We start from the raw sequence: 25,678 nt of genomic DNA, 5'->3' as shown, positions 1-25,678 counted from the left end.
TGGAGGCGTTTCCAGTATCAAACGCAGCTATAATCATGTCACGATAACCGTCAATCATTGATGGCTTGGCTTAGCAGTTTGGAAACGAATGGTAGGACCTACTTCTAAACACGGCTTATGAATAAGTGATATCCGGAATTCTAGACGGATGCCGATCTACCGGATGGTTTAGAAAATTCAGGAGATTCAATCAAGGAACGATTCTCGACTCTGGAGTGTTCTCTGGTGCACGAAGTGCGTGAATCGGCCTCATATTTTGGAGGATGCCTATCAGTGAAGTGACGTATGTACCGACGATGTGCATTCCGACCTGTGGCTTTTGGTTCTACGACAAATCTCGCCCGGTTACGTCAAGGCAAGCGTCGGGGTGTATAGAACACCGGTTTCGTTGCTGTGAAGCATCACAGTCGCCCGCACCGTGACCGTGACCGCAACAAGATTACTTTACTTATAACCGCAAAGCAATTTTGGTTCTTTCTTCCTTTCCCTAAAATATGGCAGCTATATTCTGGTCCATTTATTGCGCTCATGTTTCAAAACTCATTTTTACTCATAGGTGATTTTGCGTGGGTTGTTTTGTTCGTTTTAACCGTGGTTTTATAGGTGTTGGTATGTAATTTGGATAATTTTAGGTTTATCATAGGAATCTTGGGTTTATCTTAGACTGGCATCTCAGGATTGCATTGATAATGTATATGTTGATGCTGGGGCCATTTGTTAACCACTCTTTTACTTTGGCATGAGATTTCACCTCTTTGTCACGGTGGTATCATTTATTGCACTGATCTGGTTTTGCCTGCTTGTATGTATTCCTTCTCGCACTGTCCTTTATCTATGTTCGCGCTAACATGTCCGCTGCACAACCGCATGTCATGCCTGCTGTCTTACCCCCTTGTGCATACATGCTTCCCCAACGCTCACATGTGCTCGTCCGCATGACCGCATGCGCACTGCCCCTCGCTGGGAGCTGCATGTATTTCCGTCCTGACTGTCATTGACTGTTTGTCTGTTTGCAGGTGCATGTTGCTTAGTTCTTGTTTATGTGACGTTCCATCAGCCTTCAGCTGATCGCACTCCTAGAGGCACCAACAGTCCCGAGTGCTCAGACTGAGTATATTGTCGAGAAACAAGAACTAAGCAACATGCACCTGCAAACAGACAAACAGTCAATGACAGTCAGGACGGAAATACATGCAGCTCCCAGCGAGGGGCAGTGCGCATGCGGTCATGCGGACGAGCACATGTGAGCGTTGGGGAAGCATGTATGCACAAGGGGGTAAGACAGCAGGCATGACATGCGGTTGTGCAGCGGACATGTTAGCGCGAACATAGATAAAGGACAGTGCGAGAAGGAATACATACAAGCAGGCAAAACCAGATCAGTGCAATAAATGATACCACCGTGACATCTTGGTTCAGGTTCAGGTTAGGTGTATGGGGTGTATGCTGGAATTTGAATAAGCTCCAGCTTCATTCATAAATGTTCATCTGAAAATCAGTGCAATAATATACACATTTATTATCAATATCAATATGTCTTTTATTCCTATTCAAATAGGCTCGTGAGAGAGCTGTGTGTCCAGTATTTATAAAAATTGAAATGCTGTTGAGATCTGAGTAGTAAAGGCCTTCCATTTCATTTTGGCATTGCAATTGGAGTCTTAAGTTCTTGAAAACATCCCTTGAATTCTCAAAGATGTTTTGGATTTTAAATTTACATTCATATTACTACCAGTGACTGCCACTGTTTTGTTTGACATGCAAATGTCAGGAGCCTTGGGTGTACTGTTCCCCTAACATTTAAAACATGTTACAATACTTATCCAAAGCCAAGGGTCATTACATATCAATAAGACATTTATAATTGTTTTTGAAAAAATCATTTTATTGCACTTACCAGTTTTCTTTTCAGATTCTCTCCAATTCCAAGATGGCCACTGAACATGACAGAGCAGTGTTGAACAGCATCCTGGATCCCAGCCTGCCCCTGGGAGATGTGATGAACTTTGAGGCACCTCAGGAGGAGATATTGAGTATTGATCCTGATGGTAGGTCAGAGTTACTACTGTATAACTGTATACCTACATTTGTATAAGCTTGCATGATGAGTTGAAGAACTTTGCTTGTGCTTTTGAATCATTCTGCAAGGCTGGGGATGAAAAGGGGTAGCTCTACTTGCAGCTGATATTTATCCTGACTTCCTGAGAAAGCACTGGCAAATTTATTTGCCCTTGCTGTGATCTCAATATAGTATACCTGGAAGGTCACACAAACCAATCATGTTTCAGTGACCACAGACACATAAAACAGTCCACTGTGTAAGTGTGTAGTGTCTTGTCAGCCCTACACACCATGCGATCTGTCATCCCCCCCCCGCCCCTAGAGCCGGCCGAGTCGGACAGCGAGGAGTGCCGCCGGTCCCGGCAGCTGGAGCGGGACGCCGTCCAGGCCGCGGAGGCCGGCGACCACCAGACGGCGCTCCGCCTGCTGACGGAGGCGGTCTCCGCGGCGCCGCAGCGGCCCTCCCCGTACAACAACCGCGCCCAGCTCTACCGGCTGATGCACCGCAACGACGGTGAGCCGGGCCGGCGAGTGTCGGTGGTTGACATGGACCGTGGGAGGGGGATAGCATTGTTGTGCGGCTCGGATTTGACGAGCAGTTTCACCAATCGCCCGTTATCCGAGTCACGCAAACATTCAATGGCGACCGCGTCGCTGCGTTCTTCGAAAATGCAACGAAGGGCGTAAACGCGTCATTGTGTGGGATTCGAGACGCAGACAATTACTCAAACAATTCATTTTGCATTAGAATGGCTGTGTGAAGTGGTCTGGTCCCAAGTTTGTTCTCTACATCTGATGTCTAGTCATTTTACCGCACCGCTCCTCAGACGCGCTGAGTGACGCGGACCGTGCCGTGGAGCTGAGTGGCGGCCGCGGCCTGGCCGGCCGGCAGGCGCTGTGTCAGCGCGGTCAGCTACACCAGCTGGCCGGGCAGCAGGAGCGGGCGCTGGACGACTACCGGCGCGCCGCCGCGCTCGGCAGCAGGTTCGCCAAAACGCAGGTACGGTAGGGAACCGGCATCGACGCTTCACTTGTCTATGAAGAAGTGAATCATATGTATCAGTACCTGACAGCCCTCTAGTGGATCTGATTATATTTAATGTAAATGTGCAAAACTAATCTCTGTTCATTCGAGTGTGATAATTAAATTATCATGATCGTCTTCTCTGCGATAAATTCGATAGCTTTTCCAATTGCCATTCAGGTCTTTGTGGGAACACGCTTGACACATTTTGTGCCGAAAGGACAGATTGTTAAATAACTTGCCGTTTTTGTGTCTTTCAGTTGGTGGCGCTGAACCCGTACGCGGCCCTGTGTAACCGCATGCTGGGAGAGGTCATCGGCAGACTGCAGCGGGGAGAGCCGGACGAGCCCAAATCGTAAGCCGAGGGGAGGTCGGTCCACTGGGGACGGGCTGCAGCAGAGGACGGGCGAGCTGCCATTCCTAGGGGTCACTTCGCTCGTCCTGTGCTGTAGTAGAGGCAGGACTTGGGACGATCGTGAGTTCGGATCACGAATGAGGCTGACTTCTTTCGATACATATTGTCTCGGTTCTGCTTCAAGTAGGAGAGGACCGAAGGATAGGTATTTCCATTTTATACGGTGGTGGTATAATGTTTGCCAAGTGTCATTGATGTACAAACTGATATTCCGTCCTAACATGCATCCTTGGATAATGAGCTCACTTTCAGATAAGATATTTTACAAACTCCCATGCCCTTTTGGCTGGGTTTCGATGTTGAAAACGGTCAGTAGCTGGTAGTGTCGGTGGCATTTTTGGTGGCTCACTTGTGACGATACTTTGGCCACCGCATTCCATTGTGCCATAATTGGACCAAGAACCAGGCCAGTGTCCAGCTCAACCCATTATGAAGCAGTCACCGCGACATGGTGAGAACGTATCGAAGTGCCAACTAACTCGGGTTATTATGGAGTGGTCTCTGAACGTGCAATATATACTTTTCTAAAGGAAATTGTACTTTACCTGGCTAATGGTAGTCGCTCGTTCGACGCGAAGCTTGATATTGGGTAGCGATATCCGTAGTAATTCTAGCAGACTGCTCGTTGAGGTGACCTCGAGAATCAGCTATCACCCGAGGGACCCACATTGACTTTATATCAGTTGTCTACACATACAGACCAGATCCGCATTATACACTGGCGATTTATTGACCCGAAGCCGGGCTGCTAACAACTATGAGCGACACAGATAACAGACTAGACTAGACTGGACTAGAGATCAGACTAGGATCAGACTAGGGTACTCGCGGACAATTTACCAGGGCGCCACCGACTGACGGACGGAGCGGCGGACTGAAGACGTCACGGCTCGAAACTCTGAGTAATGAGGTGGATGCGCCGCATCTTGTCCTCGAGCGAGGAGCGGCTGGCCGCCGTCTCGGCCGAGACCTCGCGCAGCATCTGCTCAATCTGCTGAGCCTGACGGACACCGGAGGACAGAGAATCGGTTAGATTGATCAAAATATTGTGACTAATCGAATTTCCAATCATCACAAACTGACCTCGAGTAGGTGAGAGGCCCGAACTGGAATTGTTCGATGGTCTATCAATTAGTAGACTGAGATCGCCACCAGCATGCTTTACTTTGTACAAAAGACAACCCTCAATGGCAATCCTCTAATCACGGACAGTGAGTGGGCGTAGTTACCCGTTCGGCGCTCTTTTTGAGCTCGTGGTCCTTTGCGGCGCGCACGCCGTCCAGCTGCGCCTCGAACAGCGCGTGCATCTCGTCCATCTTGGCCTGGTACTCCGAGTCCAGTGTCTGCCGGTGGCACAGAGTCACGTGAACGGGCGGGGAATCGACACTGCCGTCTGGGAGATCTACGCTAACGAGGGAGTCTTGTGCTGGATAGAATAAGGCGGACTACTTAGTATCTAGCGCTTTAGAATTACGCTCTGGTGATACGACGTGAGCTACGTGATATGGCGTGGGGCAATCGAGTTACACACATACCACTATTCTGGCTTCATGACCTGCCGTAATTCTGACTGCCAAGTGTCAGCATGGTTATGGAGACGTGGACCCGGGCGGGATGGCACCTGGTAGTTCCGATTCGGGTGCCGCTAGGTCCGCTGCTCACCTGCAGTTTTTTGGCGGCCTGTTTGGCCAGGTCCATGGCCCGGTCCCGCTCGTGGCGCAGGTTCACCACCTTATCATCGTTCATGGAGCGGCCCATCTTCACCTGTAAGGTACCGACAGGTCATACAGGGTCGGGTCACAGAGGTCAGTAACACGGTCACAGAGGTCAGTCGCACTGTACTGTTAAAAAGATACCGCGTGAACGTCCAGCCGGCAGGAGGCAATGCAAATGCGCGCAGTGGATCGGTTATAAATGATTATATTCTAACTTTCCCGGTGACTTCACAGAATACCAAACGGGAGGGACAATTCGATCAATATAACACCTTTGTTTACAGCTCCCTTCGAGCATCGCTGAGCAACCGCTCAACCACCCCGGTTACCTGGCTCTCGAGTTTCCTGATGAGTTCGACCTTTTCCTCCCAGAGTTTGGACCAGCCCTCGTTCTTCTTGGCGCACCGGTCGAGCTCCCGCTCCGCGTGCTCCAGCCGGCTGATGAGCTGCGCCTTGTTCTCCGTCAGACGGTCCAGCTCCACCTGATCAACGACATGGGCTAATGACAGAAAAGTTTGCTATGGATCAAGCCTTGGGTTTGCTGAAACGTTAGTACGAAGTAACTAGCGAAGTAACTGGACTTGTTCTCCCTCAGACAGTCCAGCTCCACCTGACACAGGGAAGGACACGTCTTAACTTAATGGGTTACAGTATTCTTCAAATTATTCCATCGGATTTCCATACGAGCACTGCAGTATTGCAGTCGCGGCTTTTGGCAGTTGCGTACCGCCGTTCCGTTTGAGCCGTTACCTACGCGCCGTCGCTCTGTTTAGGTCATTACACACATTTACGGTCCCTTTACCGTATCCCGTCCCGTTTACCGTCAATCGTCCAGTTCACCGTCTACCATATCGTTTTCCATATACTGTCCCCTATGCCGTCTACCGCCCAGTTTACCGTCTATCGTCCCGTTTACCGCCCACCATCCCGTTTACCGTCTATCGTCCCGTTTACCGCCCACCGTCCCGTTAACCGCCCATCGTCCCGTTTACCGCCCATTGTCCCGTTTACCTGCAGTCGGTGGCTGCGGCGTTTTTCGGTCTCCAGCTCGGAGGAGGCGTCTCCGCGGCCGCGGGAGGCGTTGTGGGCCGCCGCCGCCGCTGCCGCCGCCTGCTTGGTCTGGCGCAGCTGGTCGGTGACGCTCGTCACCTGCTTCTCCTTGGCGGCGACCGCCTCCTTCGACTTGGCCAGCTCGGCTCTGAGGAGCGCGGTCAGGGCGGGACGGGACGGGTTATCTGAGATCTCCACGTCATACCGCCGCACCACCAAGTACAACCGTGACATTTTGCCCATTATTTGACGATAATTACAGTAGAACGATTGAAATATGGATACGATAACGCAAGAGTCTTAACCATTTTTCAAGCCGTGAGTCGAAGAAACACCATCATTTATCTGTTACGATTGCGGCCAGTATCAGTACTCGTCAATGTCTCCCTTGGTAATGTGAGCCTTGGCTGACAGACTCCGAGGCCCGAGCCTCACCTGGCTTCCTCCAGCTGTTTCTGCAGCTTGCCGAGTCCGGCCGTGTGCTCGGCGGTCATCTCGTCCAGCTGCTTCTTCAGCACGGAGAGTCGCGCGTCGCCGGCGCGTCGCAGCGTCGTCTCCTCTGAGAGCCGCTTTTCCGCCTCCTCCTGATCGGGCGGGGACGGAGTCAGAGGTGCTACACACATCGTGACTGTCCTATAGGGTGTTCATTTAAACGGTCCCATATTGTACACTTGCTGTCGAAAGACGAGCCTCTGTTTTGAGTTTCAGCTCTGAGATTGAACCTAGGGAAACGAGCTCGCTTATCACTTCAAAGACTGATACTAGCTCAGTACCGAATTACCAATACCGAATGATTCTCCCGGTCCTAGCTTAGTTTGTTCTCTCCTGTCAAATTACATAAATGTTTGGTTCGTTGAGCGGAGATAGATAAGTCACCAGACCAGCCAGTTCAGCTATTCGGTGGTGTGTGGGAAGTGGAGGGTTGCTAACGTGCTCATCAGTCATCCACTTAGTCACTCAATTGAATTCAATCAAACCAATTGAATGAGACGATTGATGAACTTGACGGATCGGTTCCGTCAGTTCTTTCGCCGTTAGCCAACACAAAAAGGGAACACCGTCGGTCGTCCTACGAACAATAAGCTTTTGGAGAATGCTAGCTACCAATCAACAAACCAGTCTCGAACACTACTCGGTCTCTCAGCTACTCACCAGCTGTTTCTTGACATGTTCGGCGTCGGCTATCTCCTTGGCGATCAGATCCTGGGCTGCCGTTTGCTGTTTTACCTGTAATGAGATATATCACACCCGTCAAAGACCAGTCAATCTGCGCCCATGCCACACCATGCACCACCCATGGCACCGCCGGCCGGACCAGGGGACCAGGGGACGCGTTCGGTCTCCGGCACACACAGCGCTCCCCGCCGCTCCGAGCCGCCGCTAGCGTACCTTGTTCTCTAGGAAGGCCACGGCGGCGCTGTGGGCCGTCTGGTCGGCCTTCCGCTGCGCCTCCAGCTTCTCAATCTCCTCCCGCACCGACTTCAGCGTCCTGCAGGGAGGGAGGTGCTGTCACTGTCACACTGAGGCTGGGATCGGACTGTGGAACCAAGTGGACTCTGTGTAGAGAGCAAAAAGGAACTAGCTGAAATTTAATGTGCTTAGCTGTTGTAAAAAGATTTACGAGTAAGATGGTGAATTAACCAAAAAAAAAAAAATGGATCGACTTCAGCGTGGTTTTCCCCGCGCTCTGATGACGCTTTAGGCTATCCCAGCTTGTCTTTACGGCTGTTTGCGGGCTGTACTGACTGATTAAGTTCGCCGATTTTCTGGTCCTTTTGTTTGGCGGCGGCGGCTGCCTCGTCCAGCTGTCGCTTCTGTCGCTCCATCTTCTCCAGCGCTGCCGACTTGTCGTCCGCCAGCTCCGTGAACCTGACCAAGACGCGTACAGTTCAGTCCGAATGAGATACGAGACATTTATGTGTCTGTTTCAATGTGTAAATGGTACAAAACGGTAAGCCCGTATCATGAACATCTAATGTGTGACATGTGTGCAATTAATGCAACAAGCACAAAATGTTCGACGGAATTCTGCCGTATACTTTCGACTATCGATCACTCTTAACTCGAATACTATGTGTAACAACAGTAACGCACTGTAGAACATTGCCGCGGCCTCCCGCTCTCAGCCCTGTCCCGCACCTCTCCTTGAACTTTGCCAGCGCGGCGGTCATCCTCTCGTTGTCCTTCCTCAGCTGGGCGGTCTCCCGCTCCGCCTTGGCCCGAGCGGCGGCCGCCTCCTTCAGGGCGGCAGTGCGGGCCTCGTCCGCCGCTTTGATGATCAGTTTCTGGACGGCCGGGTTATCAGCGCAGTGCCTGTGACGGCAGCCGGTCAGAGGGGAGGGGACAGGATGAGGGGGGAACGGAGATTGGGGAGGATGGGAGAGGGTGGTCACGGCCGGGTTATCAGCGCAGCGCTGGTGGCGGCGAACGGTCAGAGGGAGAGGGGACAGGATGAGGGAGGAAGGCAGAGTGGGGAGGATGGGAGATGGTGGTCACGGCCGGGTTATCAGCGCAGCGCTGGTGGCGGCGAACGGTCAGAGGGAGAGGGGGACGGGGAGAGGGTTGTTCGTATAGCTGCTCGAGAAAAGTGAACACGGAAGAGGATAGGGGCTGAATATAAAATAGTGCGGCATTTTATAGCTAGCCTACGTTAATAACTAGCAGTTTTTGTGTGTATAAGGCACCAGATACAGGTATGGAATAGTTACGGTAGGATTACTGAATCATCACGGCCGGTCTTATAATGATGAACTTGGACCAGACTGCCGGCCTGTCATCGGCGCCCATTATGGTGTGCAGCTGATTCCTGGCTCCAGTGGAGATCCCGCTCACTTTTTCTTCATCTCGGCCATGTGTTGTTTCTCCCGCTCAGCCAGCAGGTCCTTGAGCTCGGTGATTTTCTGCGTCTGCGCCGCGTGTTCCGTCCTCAGCTGCTGTAGCTGCTCCTGAGCCACCAGCAGCTTGTTGGTCGTCTGAAAACGCAAACATACGTATTTACAGCCGCGGAAATATCAGGTCCGCAAATGCCTATATCTTTCGTACCGTCTGCTCTGCAGTTTTGGTTTTATTCGTATGGGAGGTCCAGAGCGGAAATTTAAAAGTCCTTTTCGTTTTTTTTTTCGTTTAATGTTACTAAATAAAGCGTGCGACTTCAGAAGCAGCCTAAAAATCATTTCAACAGAACATCAGTTCGCCGTGCTGGAGATACTATATTGGTCCGACTAGGGATGTTGCCTTACGCCCACTTCCCGCGTATCGCACCGGCAATTATCCGTCCACTGACCGCGTGTCCCTCGCTCTGTGCGTCCTTCATGCGCCGGTCCCGGTCGTCGAGCGCCTGCCGCTGAATGGACAGCTCCAGGTCCCGCTTCCGGACACACTCGGACATCACCTTCAGCTTCAGCTGCAGGTCGCTGCGGTCCTCCTGACGTCATATAGGTCAGTAGTGACGTCACACACTCGGACATCACCTTCAGCTTCAGCTGCAGGTCGCTGCGGTCCTCCTGACGTCATATAGGTCAGTAATGACGTCACAAATTGGCGTCACATGCTACGTCAGTAACCTTTTAATGACGTCACAGATCAGTCATAGCCCACTGAAACAACGTCTCCACAGGTCAACGGTGACTCCATTCGATAGAATAATCCGGCTTTATATTTGCTATTACGGAACGGCACCCGATCACACGTCCTTTGACCCTCTCCCTCTCACCGTCTCTCCAACACAGTGAGCGTCCACTGCTCACTGAGCAGTCCGCTAGCAGCCTCCCCTCCCCCCTCCTCATACCTCCCATGTTCCCGTCTGCCGTCTGTCCCACTTATCCATCGACAAACATCATTTGTCTGAGGACGTTAGGCACCTCTATACTCAGAATATCGGGTCAACTGCCTCTCCTACCCCACCTCTGAACGAACAGCCCCGTCTCCACTCCGGATCGGCCCTGCTCCCTGACCTCTGATCTGCGCAGCTCCCGGACCGTCTTGTCCCGGCTCCCCTCCAGCCGCACCGTCTCCTCCTTCATACGCTGTATCTCGTTCTGCGGATCACACCGGGTGTCGCTCATCGTCAACCGATGATAGCGGCCACACAACAATTAGGGACGCACGGCCGGCTGTAGCGTTACGTTTTCGGTGTCTTATATTTGTGGCGCAAACAATGTATTGCAAGCAGATTGACTAAACACCTACAGACTGTTTATGTGGCATGATATACAAAATCATCACGTTCATGAAAAAATAAAAGTGAACTAGCACACCGAATTCTTACAATAACTGACTACACGCAAGTAACGTCGTAATGAAACTTCTAATTCGGTTCCCACCTCCCAGACGAATCCCGTGTCGCTGACCTGTATATGTCCGAGGCCGGCCTTGAGTTTGTCCCTCTCTGCCTCTGCAGCACAGAGCGCCTGTCCCAGGGTGGCCGAGGTGACCTCCTGTTTGACCCGCTCCCGCTGCTCTTCCCGGTAACGCTGGTAGACAGGGAGGAAGTCGGGGGGGGGGGGGACTGAAGAAAAGCGCGACGATCAGGGTTCGCGAAACGGGTTATCGGATACAGTAATCAAGCATTAGAGCTACAATTCACGTAAATATACGACCTCTGACAGCTGGATCAAATATGCTATAAGGAACCAAATTTAAATCATGTCAAACAGCGTGCTCCTCAAACTATAAATCACATCAGTCTTTCAACCCATATGTTGCAACCATATCCTTCCGATGTATGGATCCGTACTGGAGCGCCCGCTGCCCCCTCCCGTTCACCTGTGCGTACGCCGGTTTAGTTTACAGGCCTGCGGCAGTGTTTACCTGAGCGTATGCGGAGCAGAGTTTGCAGGCCTGCGGTGTGAGCATGGCCATGACGTCCGGGTCCGAGTGGACATCGCCGGCGGCCGTGTCAGCCTCCGACTCCGAGGCCGACCGCTCGCTGTTACTCACTGGCGGTACGTCGTGAAACAGTGGCACAATTATCAACAGGCCAAGCATTTAACAGTCAACGATAGTTATGCCGTGCCCGGATCACACCATCATCGCCTAACGTACATACGCCGATCGTTACGGGGCCAGTGGTCACCCTACCCTCGTTTATCGTCACTTTACGGTCCCGGCGACGGTGACCGTCGCCGGGCTCAGCCGACTAACCTGCGAAAGTAACCCGTTTCTCGCGGACGGGCGGCGAGGGTGACCGGGAGGCGGCCGCCTGCTGCGAGGCGCGGATGGCCTCCAGCTGCCGCTCCAGCCGCTGGATCCGACTGCGCACACAGTCGTCCGACTCGGCGGCCGGCGAAGGCGCGGGCGCCGGCGCCGGAGTCGAGCCGCCGGACTCGTCCCCCTGCCGGCGGCAGCGGTCCACTGACCGGCACTGCTCCACATCAGACGACACACAGCGGTCCGACACTGCTCCACATCAGACGACATACAGCGGTCCGACACTCCTCCACATCAGACGACACACAGCGGTCCGACACTGCTCCACATCAGACGACATACAGCGCTCCGACACTGCTCCACATCAGACTACAGCGGTCAGCTGATCGATACTGCTAAACATAAGACGAGACACAGCGGTCCGACACTGCTCCACATCAGACGACACACAGCGGTCCGACACTGCTCCACATCAGACTACAGCGGTCAGCTGATCGATACTGCTACACATAAGACGAGACACAGCGGTCCGACACTGCTCCACATCAGACGACACACAGCGGTCTGACACTGCTCCACATCAGACGACACACAGCGGTCAGCTGATCGATACTGCTACACATCAGACGACACACAGCGGTTCGACACTGCTCCACATCAGATGCGCAACGTTCCACCAACTGAGCTACGGGACAAACCTATGAACGTCGCACGGAAATAATAGAAACGGTTTTCATCCTTCTACCGGCTACCGCCAATCCATTGCAGTGTGTCTAGCCTTTCAGATATCATACCTTTGATTCATTTTTCTTCGGCACCGTTTCTTCGGCGCCAGTTTTGTTCATCGGCGTGAGGAGAAACTGGATTAGGGTGTCCGGATCCGGGAGAGACCCGGAGTTTTCGTTCCACATCGCCACTCTCGTCTGAAAAGTAATGGGTTCCTACATGTTGCAATACAATTTTTAGCCCGAGAGTCTGAACAGTAGGTTTATTTAGGTAGGTGTCCACCTAGTTTTACCGGTACCTACCTACACCGTACACCTATTTTTACTACCTAGGTAATGACATTTTGGGCATAGATAGGTATGCCAATATTGAAAGGAAACACAAAGTTCCATCACGAAAATAGCATCATACCCAGACGACACACTGATAAAGTTCGTCATTGGGGGATAAGGGGTAAACTTGAACTGGCTTTCAAATTGAAATAACCAATAAGAGCTAGAGTTTGAGTCGGGCATTCTGAGAATAGTCCGTTCACAGCGCTTACCTTGGTTTCAATGACCGATGATCACGTCACGGTAGATCAAAATGTGATGGAAACTTCTACTCCTCATTTTGAAGGCCTTAAAATTCGAGGGCGTCTCAGCGAAACATCGGAGCTGGCAAACCCCGTAATGGCTCTGGCAATCATACAATCAAAATATTGCACAGTATGGTATGGATTTGTGGCAAAACCCAGGATCTTAATGCTTCGATCAATAACGGAGCACAATCAAGATCTTATCTCAATCTCAGTGAGTTCACGATGTGATTCACGGCACCTCCAATCTGCATTCTGCGGTCGATACTTGGTCGATACCTACCTAACAATCAGGGTATCACGATCTATCATGATAACCCAGTCTGATTCATATGCCCCGAGCCACCGAGCCTACACATCTAGATATAACGAAACTATAAATATACTACTTCAACTATACGATTAAAACTATAATAACAGGACGGAGTCTCGGACGGATAACCTTTTCAATTTTTCCATTTCAAACTCCGCGGCTCTTCAATGCAAAAAATAGTTTGTTTACGTGAATTGCTGCCATATTTGAGTCTGGTAGGGATTTCACGGATAATCCTTTCTGGTAGAGAAAGCCTGCTTCGCACCGAAGTGTTTTTCTTTTATTTTGATTTTGTGTAATTGCCTTAAATTGATTCATCATAATTACAACTCATATTTGGGTTTGTTCAAATATGATTCACAAAGCAAACATCCGTAGGTAATCTATAAATGATTTCGTGAAAATTATTCAAGAACATATTTTCCTTCATACAATTGGAACTTCAGCGCCATTTATGCCTCACTTCCTCGTGATTCACGATCGATCCCTCACGAATTCCTTCGTGAGTCATATTTTGGAGAGGTTCTGCGCAAGTTCCTCGTGTTTTTGTTGTGCGAATCGGAAGTTTCCATAGGCTCTCTCTATCGTCTGGAGGTTTCGAAAGATGCTCTCCAGAGATGGCGCTAGTAAATTTGGCTGACATGACGTCATGCTAAAAAGTGATGGGTTTTGTGAGAGCAAATGTAATAATAGTTGAAAATTTTGTGCTTTTGCTTAATTAAGAAAAATAAATATACAATTGTTCAAAACAGCGTTTTCTTCATTCATCCTGCATTGTTTTAAGAGGAATATAGACAGTTTAAATCTTTTTTCTTGACCGCAATTCGCACACGCACTAAATTAAAAGCTGGAGTTTTGTGCGTTCGTAAATTGTGATTTGAGAAAATAAGTTGACAATAAGCTTTTGCACTTTTGCTTTACAATCATTTTCAATGCAGATTATCGCAAAAATTATTCGAAAATAGGCATATCTTTGAAATATTATGATTTTCCACAAGCAAATTTTCCCAAAAACTTGAACTACTTACAACTGACGAACGCATCCAATAATCTGGATGTCTTAGGATGAGTTCGTCATTTTTTCCCAAGGAAATACGATACAGTTCAAGCTACTTTACCGATTTATTAGGGTACTTTTGCCAATGAATTAATAAATAAATGACAACAATTAATCTCATTATCAACCATACTCGGAAGAATTTTCTTCGCATAAGCGCGAACACATCCGCGCTTTCATGAAAAGTCACGCCTGTAGATGTCAGGACTGCTGCTTTATGTTTCGCAAGGTGGCGCAGCGCGCACGCCGCAGGGTACCGACTACCGAGGCTGAGGTCTCCAGACTCTCCACCACGATTTAGCTTGGAAATGGCCGATGGGGAAGGTCTCACCCAAAAAACGGACGCCCTTTTACACAGCTGCATAAAGAGAATGAATTATTGGCATAGCTGACCACACGTCCCCTCCCCCTCTCCGCCACAGCTCAATTGGAAATATCGCCTATTTTCCTTAGTCAGTTATATTCTGACTAATTTCTCACTCTTCCCAGTAAACCTTAACATGCATGATGCAGATGTCCACTGCGTAAGTCGTGTGCTTCCGTAAGTGTGCCAACTATATAGTGTTGCCTACACTCTACAGTGCCTACTGCTTCCCCATTGTTATAATTGGTGATTCTCAGGTCAAAAGTTACACAATACACAGTGGTCTCAGAGAACAATCGTTTCAACAAATTAACGATTCAAACCGTTGCATTCTACTTATATTCCGGTCAGTTCTGCTACTAAACGATTCCGGCAAAACACTCTTTAGGTTATGTATTAGCGAACCACCACACAAAATTCGCCCAATCAATGGTGGCAGATATTAATGCTGGGCTGAACCGTCATACGCTATATAGCCTATTGCAGTCAATATTTTCAGAACGATACTGACTGACGAAACACAACGTATTCGCGGATTCGCACATACGTTGGCACCCAGGTGGCCTGTCAGCAGCCGCACAAATTGAGATGGTACACCGTAAAGCATGCCTTTCCACACAGGCACAAGCACAGGGACACAAATTCTCAAAATCCAAACTTATTCCAATACTGGTCAAATACGAATAGGCATAAAGTTTTGAGGTTTTCTCATGTTCATTCTCCTTTCAACACACGCGGCAGACTGCAGCAGAACATCTCACAGAGCTGCGCTGGATGCAGTCATGAGCTGGGACACGGTTTGTGACCAATGACCGATCGGGGGTGCCAGCCTCCTCCCGGCACGCGATGCACTGGCCGCCGCGCAGTCGATGTCGGAGCACCGCCCGCATTCGCCGACAGGGTTCCATCCGATTCGGTGTATTGGTGGCAGCCCGAACAGTGACCCACGCGAAGCTGGTGGACGTCGATGGCCGATGAGCGATGCCCTTCCGCGACCGGCGGTGGCAGTCGGTCCCACATCAAGAACAGATACCAGTCATGCGGTCAGTCGGCGACGGCGCTGTCGCGAGCCGATCTGATGGTCGCGCGGTGGGCGTTGCCGACGTCCACCGGGAACGTCGACCGGGGGAGCGCGGCCGCCTCTTGGCCGCCGCCTCTGGTCGGCGCGCTCGTTGCGCTGTGGGACGGCATCCACTGCAAGTCGTTCACTGTGAAGCGGTCGTTTGACCGGGCCTGGCAGGCGGGGAAAGGGGGCCTCAGATTAAGTAAAACCATCCCTCAGGCCAGCTGCCTCTCCACCTCACCATGGCAGATAAGCGGACACCCTCGTGATCATCGCAGCGATGATTGCCAATTGGTGTGTCATTATGGGAGAGGATGCCAGCCTCCTTTGCAAGATAGTCTGCCTTTAATATAGTGCAGCCGACCCATTGCCTGTGGTGCAGACTGGGCTTGATAATGCAGTGCAGGACATACCAAACGTAAGCGGCTATCTGTACCCCCTGTGCAGTAGGGCTGACTCAAGAGCCCAGAGTTGCCCTCCCCCCACCATTCTGTGCACGTGATAACTGGATGGGACATGCCATGGTCAGCATCTGTTCAAAAGCTGCCCTAAGCATGTAAAGCTCCACTGGCATGCTCAAGCATGGTCACAGTCAGTTCTCACTTCCCAGTTGAACCTCCAATGGAAACCCATCACAAAGTAGAGATCAGGGCGCCTCTCACACTGCAGCACACTCAACGACTGAGGCACCATCTCATCACTTGCAGGTGGTTCTTGCCAGGAGCAATGCCAGCCACGCACATCAGGTGATAACAGCAGTGTACAACTGCAATCTACAAGCATCCATGTTCTTTCTGGTTTTCTCCTGTTGAGATCCACTGCCATGCATGAACTTGATGGGCTTTTGTTGCGCTCCTCCCATGTGCAGACAGGTTTCTGCTGAAACAAAGCAAAGCAAATGTGATTAATAATGGCCCTGTTTCACCATCCAGACACTGTGTGCACTGGTAGCTACGGCATACCATAGCATCACTCAAATGACGTTGTAAGGGCAAAATTTAGCGCGACGTGTACGTCGGAGAGGAGCGGCGGGCCGGAGTACCAGAGTGCGTGTAAGGCCAGTCCGCCGTATGATAGCCTCCGGCGGGAAAGGCGTGCCCGCCGGGTGAAAGGCTGCGGCTGGCCGGCACCTGGGACTCGCGGGCCCGTCTCTCGTGGCATCGGCGGGCCGGAGTACCAGAGTGCGTGTAAGGCCAGTCCGCCGTATGATAGCCTCCGGCGGGAAAGGCGTGCCCGCCGGGTGAAAGGCTGCGGCTGGCCGGCACCTGGGACTCGCGGGCCCGTCTCTCGTGGCATTTGCCAGTGCGGTGTCGTCGGGGCAACATCTTTCGGTAAGCGAACTTTTCCCTCCCCCCTAAATTAATGCCGCAGCGCCCAGACGCTGCGGAAGTCCCCGACAAATGTCCTGGATTTCATTTGGCTTTCCGACCCGCCGCAAATAGCGGTGGGCACCCCCGTTATATCCAGGATAGTCTCATCTAAATTATATTCGTCGGCGCGGCGCGTAGCGTGAATGAGTGTGCGTTTGGAGGTGTGATATGGGTAGTGTGCGTGAGCGTAAGTGTGTGAACCATAAATGCCCCTGGTCTAACGATACGAAAATACAGCGTAATGGAATGTGAGCAAAATATTTCATTGGGGGAATGGCAGATGCCGGGCTGATACACGGTGAACGTGAACGAACAATCATACGGGCCGCTTAGTTTAATACACCCGGGTGGCAGGCGGGCATTGTAGAGTAACTTTGGTTAACGTAATGTCTGTACATGGGGGGAACCAATAAAAGGTTGCAGGTTCCGATGCGTGAAACCCCTACAACGTTGCATGTGATCTCTTAGTTTATGATGAATCGCGTTTGGAACAGAGTGAGAGGTTCTGAAAAACCGTACCAAGAACAGAGGTTTGAGTTCAAATACTGCTAGCATGCTGCTGGTGCTGGTACCACAGCGTGCTAGCGTTCTGGGATCAAGTCTGGGATGCTGTCATAGCTTAGCGTCACAGTGAAGTTTGTTGACACTGCCTGCTGCCATGGAAACCCAATGCTCTGACACACACATGACGCAGCGCACTGCAGTGCTCTGCCGTGAAACACCACCCATGAACGTTGGTTGCATGACCAGGATCGGAGCAGTGTGGCAGACAGTGATTTTAATTTTAATTGCACTTCCTAGAGATTAAAATGTTGGTGAAATTGCTATTCATTATTCCTATTACCATTGTCTAAATTTCACATTTCAAGACAGCATCAGCATTGACCATAGGTGGGCACCGTTCCCCAAAATTGTAACTTCGTTACTCGTTCCTCCGTTCCCTCAAAACGTGACTTCCGTTACTCGTTCCTCCGTTCCTCTGTATATAATGTAACGGAAGTTCTTTTAGTCCGTTACTCCGTTACAGCAAAATAAAAAACGTTAAAATGTTGGGTATTTTTATTTCAAACATTTTTGAGACCATTCTGACACAAACTAAACCCCGAGAAAGCGGAATGCCCACCAAATCTACCAAGACAGTGGGCACTGATTGGACACTAAACCTTGAAACGTCTGGTGGTACTGATGCGCATCACTTGTTCCCTGCCAGATGCCGGTTGCACTTCACGAACACTAGACGTTCCAGGTTGGCATCTGAGAGCATAGGCGGCGGAACGGGGGGGGGGCACCGGCGCACCGTGCCCCCTTTGATTTTGGCATTTTAACATTTGCCCTATGTGCGTTGCATGGAAAGAATGGGACAAAAAGTCGGCAGTGCCCCCCCCCCTCCCTTAATTGAAGATGTTCCGCTGCCACTTTCTGAGAGGGTAGCCCTTTTTGCACGTAGCACATCTTTTCCCATTGAGAACATGCGCTCTACTGAGGCGCTTGAAGGGACGCCCGTGTTGAACTTTGCGAACACATACTGCAACGCCGGCTCATTGCGGAAGGCCAGTACACTGTACACTGAGGCCATCTTCCGTCTTCAAGTCAGGGCTGCTCAATAATCCACTATTCCACTGCTGCATTAATGTCTGTGGGTTAGCTGAAAGATCAACCCGCTCGGACAACGAAAAGTAACGGAGGAACGAAGGAACGGACTAAACTGTCAACTTGTAACGGAGGAACGAAAAACCAATGTAACGGAAGTTACTTGGTCCGTTACCCTTTTTAAAATGTAACGAGTCCGTTCCTCCGTTCCTAAAAATTGTAACGGCGTTCCGGAACGGAGGAACGGAGGAACGGATCGTGCCCACCTATGGCATTGACATGTTATATAAAATAAGGTTTAGACTTCAGGTGGTCCCGGGTTCAGCTATTAAGTAAAACAAGGGCAAAAAATTGTCAAAAAAATATTTGAAAAAATACCTGCCTGCATCAACACCTCATCTAATCTAACCTCATCCTCATCTAACAAGGCCCTAAAAGCAAAAACCGTTTGAATAACAATGTAATATTTTGCAACCGCTGCACCATTACTGTCACGTACGCTATCCCTAGATTGGTTGCTGGTAAGTAGTGGTTGTCGTCATCAACTCGTCATGCAGCAGCTGATTGGGATGGGCGGGGCCTATTTTTATCCAGACGATAGAGAGAGCCTTTCCATTTCTGCAGAGTATTAAGTTCTTCCTTAACAGTAGGTGAGTTGCTAGAGTTTTATTTTCCCACCAATTAGCTTATAACTTTTTTATCCATACCTAGTGGCTAGTAGTTTGTCAGGTGCTCCTAAGAACTGGCTCGTGGCAGGTTTCAAAACACCACGATGACGAAGGCTGTCAAATGGCACAGCTTGTCAGTTATCCAAAAGTGTAGGTCGGTATGTTCAAATTTCATGACATACTTATTACCAGGGCTGCGGAGTCGATGGATTTTCGGCGACTCCGACTCCGACTCCGACTCCGGCTTTCAAAAACCAGCTCCGACTCCGACTCCGACTCCAGGCAGAATTGTCGATTCCGACCGACTCCAACTCCCGACTCCGACTCCGCAGACCCAGCAGGGCTGCGGAGTCGACAGATTTTCGGTGACTCCGACTCCGACTCCGGCTCGGGTTTCTAAAATCGACTCCGACTCCGACTCCGGTCACAACTGTCGACTCCGACCGACTCCGACTCCGACTCCGCAGCCCTGCTTATTACATAGCACAACAAATTTAATTGAAGGTGTTCTGCCGCTACTGCCAGGGATCACCTCGAAGCAACCCATACCTAATGTTGATTGTTGGTGGTCATTCATGTTGCTATCTCCAAGTGCGCACCTTCAGGCCACCTCTCCCTGACGCCACCATAAATTTTACTCTTGTGTCTTGAAATAGTGTTTTTGAATCATGTCCATCAAGTAGGTACCTATTGCTACTGTTAATCTCATATTTGGTCAAGCCTGCATGCCACATGCTGCAGGTTTCATCCAAACTGCAGCTGTTTTTAGAGGCTGCCGACCCTTGTAATAGGTGTACCTAGTGCTGCATTTGTTTTCACTAGGAAAATTATCTTTGAAATATCAAAAAAGTGTATTGTTTTTTTCAGGCATAATGTCACTCCCTGGTGACTGGGCTCAATCTGCTGATAAGCAGGAGTCAACACTAGCCTCAAGGGTGAGTTTGAATTTAATGCATTCCATTGGTTGTAGAGAAGAAACCAAATGTTTTATTTTCTTCCTTGACTTGAGCATTAGATATTTTGTTATGTATTGAATGCCTCTTTAATATTTCTGTCAGGTGTTCTATGGTATCTATAGTCTTTTACTTGAAACATTTCCATTAAAAACAGTTCTTAAAAAAATTAAATTCTGTAAAATATTAGTTCAGAAAAATGAAAATGCTTCTTGTGATCAATAAATCTAGTTTGTGGCAGATCTGTTCAACCCAAAACTAACAAAGAAATTTCATATACCTACTGTTCACATACTTTATCTCATCTGCAATGTGATAGTTGGCCAGAATGTGTAAAAATGTTATCTATCACCCAGCAAGTTCCAGGCTAACACCTATCCTTACATGCACAGGTCGGTGGTCTGGCGCTTGGGTCCGGCGATGGCTCGGGCGGCGCCAAAATCCCCGCGCCCGCCGCCGCCCCCGCCCCGCTGCGCGCGCCGGCCGCTCGCACCGCCACTGCCGCCGCCGCCGCCGCCGCCGCCCCGGCTGCTGCGGCCGGGGACGGCGCGGCGCCGGCGTCCAGCGAGGACGCGTACTCGGCCGCCGAGGCGTCCATGCTACAGAAGGTGATCCGCACCGGCCTCATTACCAACAAGAACGACATCGAGGTGCAGCGGGCCGACCCGAGCTCCCCGCTCTACTCGGTCAAGTCGTTCGAGGCGCTCAATCTGTGAGTGCGACTGTTCGTGTCTACAACCGTACTGTGGTGCTAGAGTTTGGAGTTGGTAGTGAAATGGTAGTACCTCGAGTTCGACGTAAATTAGATTACATTTGACTTTTGTACATGAGCTCAATGTGGCAGTGCACGGAATAATATCACAAGCCTTCCCTCCAGCTCCGCCCTACGTGAACTGACCATCCACCTCTCCCTTACCCACCAGTCGTCCGGAGCTGCTGAAGGGAGTGTACGCGATGGGATTCAACGCGCCGTCCAAGATTCAGGAGATGGCGCTACCCATCCTGCTGGCTGACCCGTGAGTTTCTACCGGCCCTCGGGAGCCGGCTGTGTGTGACTCGAGCTATAACTGGTGAAGGCATATTTCGATAAAGGAATGATCGACACGCTACATACCATAACGATCGATTTCGCCAACGATTTGGGCAACGGTTCACCAGCTGCCTATTCTATGTGCATTTAACTGATGTATCTGCCCCTGTATTTTTTCGATTGTTTCATTTGTTACCGAACCCACCACAGGTTTCGTTGAAACAGTATGTTATGTTTCTGTGTTTGGCAGGCCTCAGAACCTGATTGCCCAGTCGCAGTCGGGGACCGGTAAAACAGCCGCCTTCGTCCTGGCCATGCTGAGCCGGGTGGACATCACCAAAAACTACCCGCAGGTCAGTCACAGGAGTGGGAAACTCAAAAACGTGTAGCCGAAACGAAGCGTGACTGTGAGCTCGGCTCTCAGCTGACTGCATGTCCTATGTCTCTCATTCGGTTGACGTGCTTTATGGTTCCCTCAGGTTCTGTGCCTGTCTCCGACGTACGAGCTGGCGCTGCAGACGGGTGACGTGGCCCAGCGGATGGCCCAGTACTGTCCCGACATCCGGATCAAGTACGCCGTCCGCGGAGAGGAGAGTGAGTACCTGCTCTATCCCCGGGGTCTGTGTTAGTAGTGGCCAGCGGATGGCCCAGTACTGTCCCGACATCCGGATCAAGTACGCCGTCCGCGGAGAGGAGAGTAAGTACTGAGTACCTGCTCTATCCCCGGGGTCTGTGTTAGTAGTGGCCAGCGGATGGCCCAGTACTGTCCCGACATCCGGATCAAGTACGCCGTCCGCGGAGAGGAGAGTGAGTACCTGCTCTATCCCCGGGGTCTGTGTTAGTAGTGGCCAGCGGATGGCCCAGTACTGTCCCGACATCCGGATCAAGTACGCCGTCCGCGGAGAGGAGAGTAAGTACTGAGTACCTGCTCTATCCCCGGGGTCTGTGTTAGTAGTGGCCAGAGGATGGCCCAGTACTGTCCCGACATCCGGATCAGGTATGCCGTCCGCGGAGAGGAGAGTAAGTTACGTCCTGTTCCCTCCCGGCTGATAAGGGACGGCGCCCTGGCTGTGGTCTGACGTGGGACGTGAGCTGCGGAGTGAAGCATTGTGGCTGTGTGGAGTATTGCTCGCCTTGTTTGGTTGTGGGTAGAACAGGCTGTTGGGTCTTGCCGGTATTCATTCGCTATACGCCCTCGACGTGCGATACGGTGTCTTGCTATTGTGATTCAGCTCTTCATTTGCTCATCTGCTCCCAGTGATGCTGCTCGTTGGTTCGTTTTTTTTTTTGCCATAGGATGCGCTTTTTAGCGCCAACCCGCTCACGACCCTCCCGTCCCTCCACTCGTCTATCTACAGTGGCCCGCGGCGCCAAGCTGGACGAACACATCATCATCGGCACGCCGGGAAAGGTGCTCGACTGGGGCATCAAGTTCCGCTTCTTCGACATCAAGAAGATCTCCGTGTTCGTGCTGGACGAGGCGGACGTTATGATCTCACTGCAGGGCCACCAGGACCAAAGCATCCGAATTCACAAGTCAGTGAGCGATAGAGACTGGGTGATTGGAGAGTGGAGGGTTTTCTGAATGTCAGACACGGCTGGATGGAGGAGAGAATATAGCGCGACTCTAAAGGAGATTTGTCAACTGCAGTGGTCAGTGGTCACTGATACTTGTTCCACGATCAAGAAAGCTTTTTACCTGGTTATGTGTTTACGGTGCCGCTTTAGGTCTTCACTCAATGTTCTCACAGCTGAGAGTAAGTGTAATAAAATAGCTACATGTAGCAGTGCATGTAAAGTATAATGTAGTGACATGTGACGGCTGTAACCCTCTGCCTCGTTTTTTTTTTTCTAGAATGGTGCCGAAGTCGTGTCAGATGCTGTTCTTTTCGGCCACGTATAACGGCGAGGTGATGAACTTTGCAGAGGCCATCGTCTCAAATCCAGTCATCATCAAACTCAAACGGTGAGTCGCACTGCGCTCTACTTTTTTGCCTTGATGCGCGTTTTTGCGAAGTATTAACTAGAGTAAAGTGAGCTAACGCATTTCTCAACTTCAATACGAGGCCTCTTTAAGCATTTGACGTGGTATGAGTAGGCGGACTGACAGAGCCTTGACAAACTGTTTGCTCCGCCAGAGAGGAGGAGAGTCTGGACAACATAAAGCAGTACTACGTGGAGTGTATGTCGGAGGAGTCCAAATACCAGGCCATCTCCAACATTTACGGCGTCATCACCATCGGACAGGCCATCATCTTCTGCCACGTGAGTCGGCCGGGCGGCACAAGAGGGGGAGGGGTAGGGGGGCTGTTGAGAGGAGCAGCTGATCATTTCTGGGATAGCACAGAGTCAACTGGTCTGGTGACAATGCTTCCTCACCTGCAAAGCGATGTTAGTTTGTGCCTTTGGTCGGTAGCTCAGATGTCGCTACTTGTCAACGTGTTTCTATCACCGATTCTGACATCCTCCTACCGTCTAACCTCACCTACCCGTGTAGCTCATCTAGCCACCCCTGTTGACCACAGACGAAGCGGACGGCCTCGTGGCTGGCCAACAAGATGATCGCGGACGGCCACAGCGTGGCGCTGCTCTCTGGCGAGCTGACTGTGGAGCAGCGTATCAGCGTGCTGGACCGCTTCCGCGACGGCAAGGAGAAGATCCTCATCACCACCAACGTGCTGTCGCGCGGTCAGTCACCGGGCGCCAGGGGCTGAGGGAGGGACGCGGGTACTTCGTAGGCCGGGCTGTGCTGTCTCAGTGTGCGCTGCTGTGTGTCAGGTGGGGCGGGAACTGATAATTGAGACGCTCATAACATCAATCAGCAAATATTCTGAGGAGAAAGGCACCTCTCTCTCTCTCTCTCTCTCTCCCTCTCCCCCTCCCTCCCAGTGTTCACTAACCCCGCTCTGTCGTTCCTCCAGGTATTGACGTGGAACAGGTGACGATCGTGGTCAACTTTGACCTGCCGGTCGACCAGACGGGCTCGGCCGACTGCGAGACCTACCTGCACAGGATCGGGCGCACCGGACGCTTCGGCAAGGCCGGCATCGCCATCAACCTGGTGGACGGCCGGCGCTCCCACGCTGTGCTTAAACAGATCATCGACCACTTCGGTACGGGCGTGGCTGGGCTGGGACAGTGTTCTCATGTGATATGTGCAATGTGCATTGTGCAATGAGAAGTAACTCTTCTTTGCTTTAAGACGTTAGAGTGTATTGCCCGAGGTGGCATTTCTATTTTGGCCATTTAGACATGTTTGATAGTAGGTTGTCTGGTCTATCCATTATTTCTTAGCTGGGTTATCAAGTGTAATTATAACATGTGTTAGTAATCGGTGTGCAGTGAATGAATCTTATATTTTCGTCCTTCTGATCACATTTAATTTCTTCACAGGCCGGAAAATCAACCGATTGGACGTAGAAGACGCCGACGAAATCGAGAGGATCAACAAGGACTAGGCTGTGGTTGGCGCTAGCTAATCAATTGCCCACCGTTCCGTCCATCGTCACAGAGCGGACCGGTGGTGGGCGACACTCAGGTCCACGGCCCTGTGTGAGGGACTGGGCCGCGGATGAGCTACACTCAATTAAACGGTTCTGGCCACAGGGCTGGGGAACCTGTGCATTCGGCCGGGCCGGTGGGCGAGACGCAATTCCACGGCTCTGTGCGGAGTTGATGCTCCCGTGTATCCTGCTGCTGCTGCTGTTGAAGATTCCGCCGCCAGGCCCCGTGTCCGACCTTTTCGAGACGTCAGTTCGGTGTCGGACGTGGCACATCGATGTGAGGTGACCCGGGCCGGCGCGGTGTGGTGCCGGTGGTACTTGTGAGTGTGGTACTAGTGTACCTGACCGGGTACCTGACGTGCCAGTGAACCTGGCGGCGCCATGAGCCCGGCTGTGGAGCGCCGTGAGTCTGTGACGCCGAGCTGTGATCCTGCGAGGGTCGCTGGTTACGCTTCAGTTGGCGGCGAGGACCGGATCTGTGCACCGCTTCACGCCGCCATCACATTTGTCCGTTCCAAGAAGGAAATACATTTTATCTTTGTGCACATTCTCATGTGTGACGGTCACGCCCACTGACATCAATGAATGACTGGATTGTCAATCGGCCATGGAGGCGACTGCGGCTAACTGTACAGCACCGTAGCTCGATGACAGCGCTCTTGTCTTGAATGCCGGCGATCCGGGTTCGATTCCTAGAGGTCACATCCCTATCGGTCACTGGTCGCAAGACAGCATGGTAGCTGCTTAGCACTAATCACTATTGGTCTAAAGGATGTGTCGACTTTGATCCACCTGGATACAGCGTCTTACATACCTGCGCTAGATTGCAGCGCTATCAATGTGGACGTTTCAGGGCATCAGCCCGAAGGGCAATTGATGAGGTACATGCGCTGCAACCCTCTACCCCCCCCCCCAAAAAAAAAGAACGTAACAAATGGCTATGATCCAAATTCGGTTGTAACAAACCCCCTTATCACAATCTCCTGCGTTTCAATGTAGTCCCTTCACGGCGAACAATGCAGCGGCCCACCCTTCGAGCCGTGTCACGGTC

The 25,678-nt window shown here is 51.1% G+C and overlaps 3 protein-coding genes across 12 annotated transcripts; 2 read left to right on the top strand and 1 right to left on the bottom strand.

Moving 5' to 3' along the window:
- Positions 1-370: 370 nt before the first annotated feature.
- Positions 371-4,034, top strand: LOC122363727 (tetratricopeptide repeat protein 36-like). Of its 3 annotated transcripts, none has more exons than XM_043333305.1 (5): positions 371-424; positions 1,913-2,048; positions 2,384-2,575; positions 2,889-3,061; positions 3,346-4,034. In XM_043333305.1, exons 2-5 carry the CDS (start codon positions 1,931-1,933, stop codon positions 3,442-3,444), a joined length of 582 nt encoding a protein of 193 aa, XP_043189240.1. In that variant the 5' UTR covers positions 371-424; positions 1,913-1,930; the 3' UTR covers positions 3,445-4,034. The 3 variants fall into 3 exon arrangements, with proteins under 3 accessions (XP_043189240.1, XP_043189241.1, XP_043189242.1); XM_043333306.1 differs by lacking the exon at positions 371-424 and adding an exon at positions 567-609; XM_043333307.1 differs by lacking the exon at positions 371-424 and adding an exon at positions 747-766.
- A 173-nt stretch (positions 4,035-4,207) lies between these two features.
- On the bottom strand, positions 4,208-13,220 carry LOC122363726 (leucine-rich repeat and coiled-coil domain-containing protein 1-like). Of its 7 annotated transcripts, none has more exons than XM_043333301.1 (19): positions 13,000-13,220; positions 12,684-12,816; positions 12,208-12,336; positions 11,408-11,597; positions 11,075-11,202; positions 10,615-10,737; positions 10,219-10,302; positions 9,549-9,689; positions 9,098-9,237; positions 8,405-8,578; positions 8,012-8,134; positions 7,655-7,754; positions 7,418-7,492; positions 6,701-6,849; positions 6,227-6,413; positions 5,545-5,697; positions 5,163-5,264; positions 4,730-4,843; positions 4,208-4,500 (listed from the first exon to the last, which is right to left on the bottom strand). In XM_043333301.1, the coding sequence occupies exons 3-19, from the start codon at positions 12,322-12,324 to the stop codon at positions 4,384-4,386; spliced, it is 2,217 nt and encodes a 738-aa protein (XP_043189236.1). In that variant the 5' UTR covers positions 12,325-12,336; positions 12,684-12,816; positions 13,000-13,220; the 3' UTR covers positions 4,208-4,383. The 7 variants fall into 7 exon arrangements, with proteins under 7 accessions (XP_043189236.1, XP_043189239.1, XP_043189233.1 ...); XM_043333304.1 differs by having other exon boundaries at positions 13,159-13,220; XM_043333298.1 differs by having other exon boundaries at positions 11,408-11,627; positions 13,159-13,218.
- A 303-nt stretch (positions 13,221-13,523) lies between these two features.
- On the top strand, positions 13,524-25,174 carry LOC122363725 (DEAD-box helicase Dbp80-like). Of its 2 annotated transcripts, none has more exons than XM_043333295.1 (13): positions 13,524-13,601; positions 19,088-19,123; positions 20,009-20,076; positions 20,487-20,806; positions 21,018-21,110; positions 21,375-21,477; positions 21,604-21,718; positions 22,483-22,660; positions 22,980-23,090; positions 23,263-23,389; positions 23,650-23,812; positions 24,046-24,237; positions 24,518-25,174. In XM_043333295.1, exons 3-13 carry the CDS (start codon positions 20,014-20,016, stop codon positions 24,580-24,582), a joined length of 1,530 nt encoding a protein of 509 aa, XP_043189230.1. In that variant the 5' UTR covers positions 13,524-13,601; positions 19,088-19,123; positions 20,009-20,013; the 3' UTR covers positions 24,583-25,174. The 2 variants fall into 2 exon arrangements, with proteins under 2 accessions (XP_043189230.1, XP_043189231.1); XM_043333296.1 differs by having other exon boundaries at positions 13,527-13,601; positions 19,088-19,119.
- The last annotated feature ends 504 nt before the right edge of the window (positions 25,175-25,678 follow it).

The sequence above is a fragment of the Amphibalanus amphitrite genome, unplaced genomic scaffold, assembly GCF_019059575.1.
Source record: "Amphibalanus amphitrite isolate SeventyFive unplaced genomic scaffold, NRLGWU_Aamphi_draft 000637F_arrow, whole genome shotgun sequence".
In the NCBI taxonomy this organism is placed as follows: domain Eukaryota; kingdom Metazoa; phylum Arthropoda; class Thecostraca; order Balanomorpha; family Balanidae; genus Amphibalanus; species Amphibalanus amphitrite.
The sequence above is the reverse complement of the archived record's forward strand: the minus strand, read 5'-3'. Positions and strand labels throughout refer to the sequence as shown.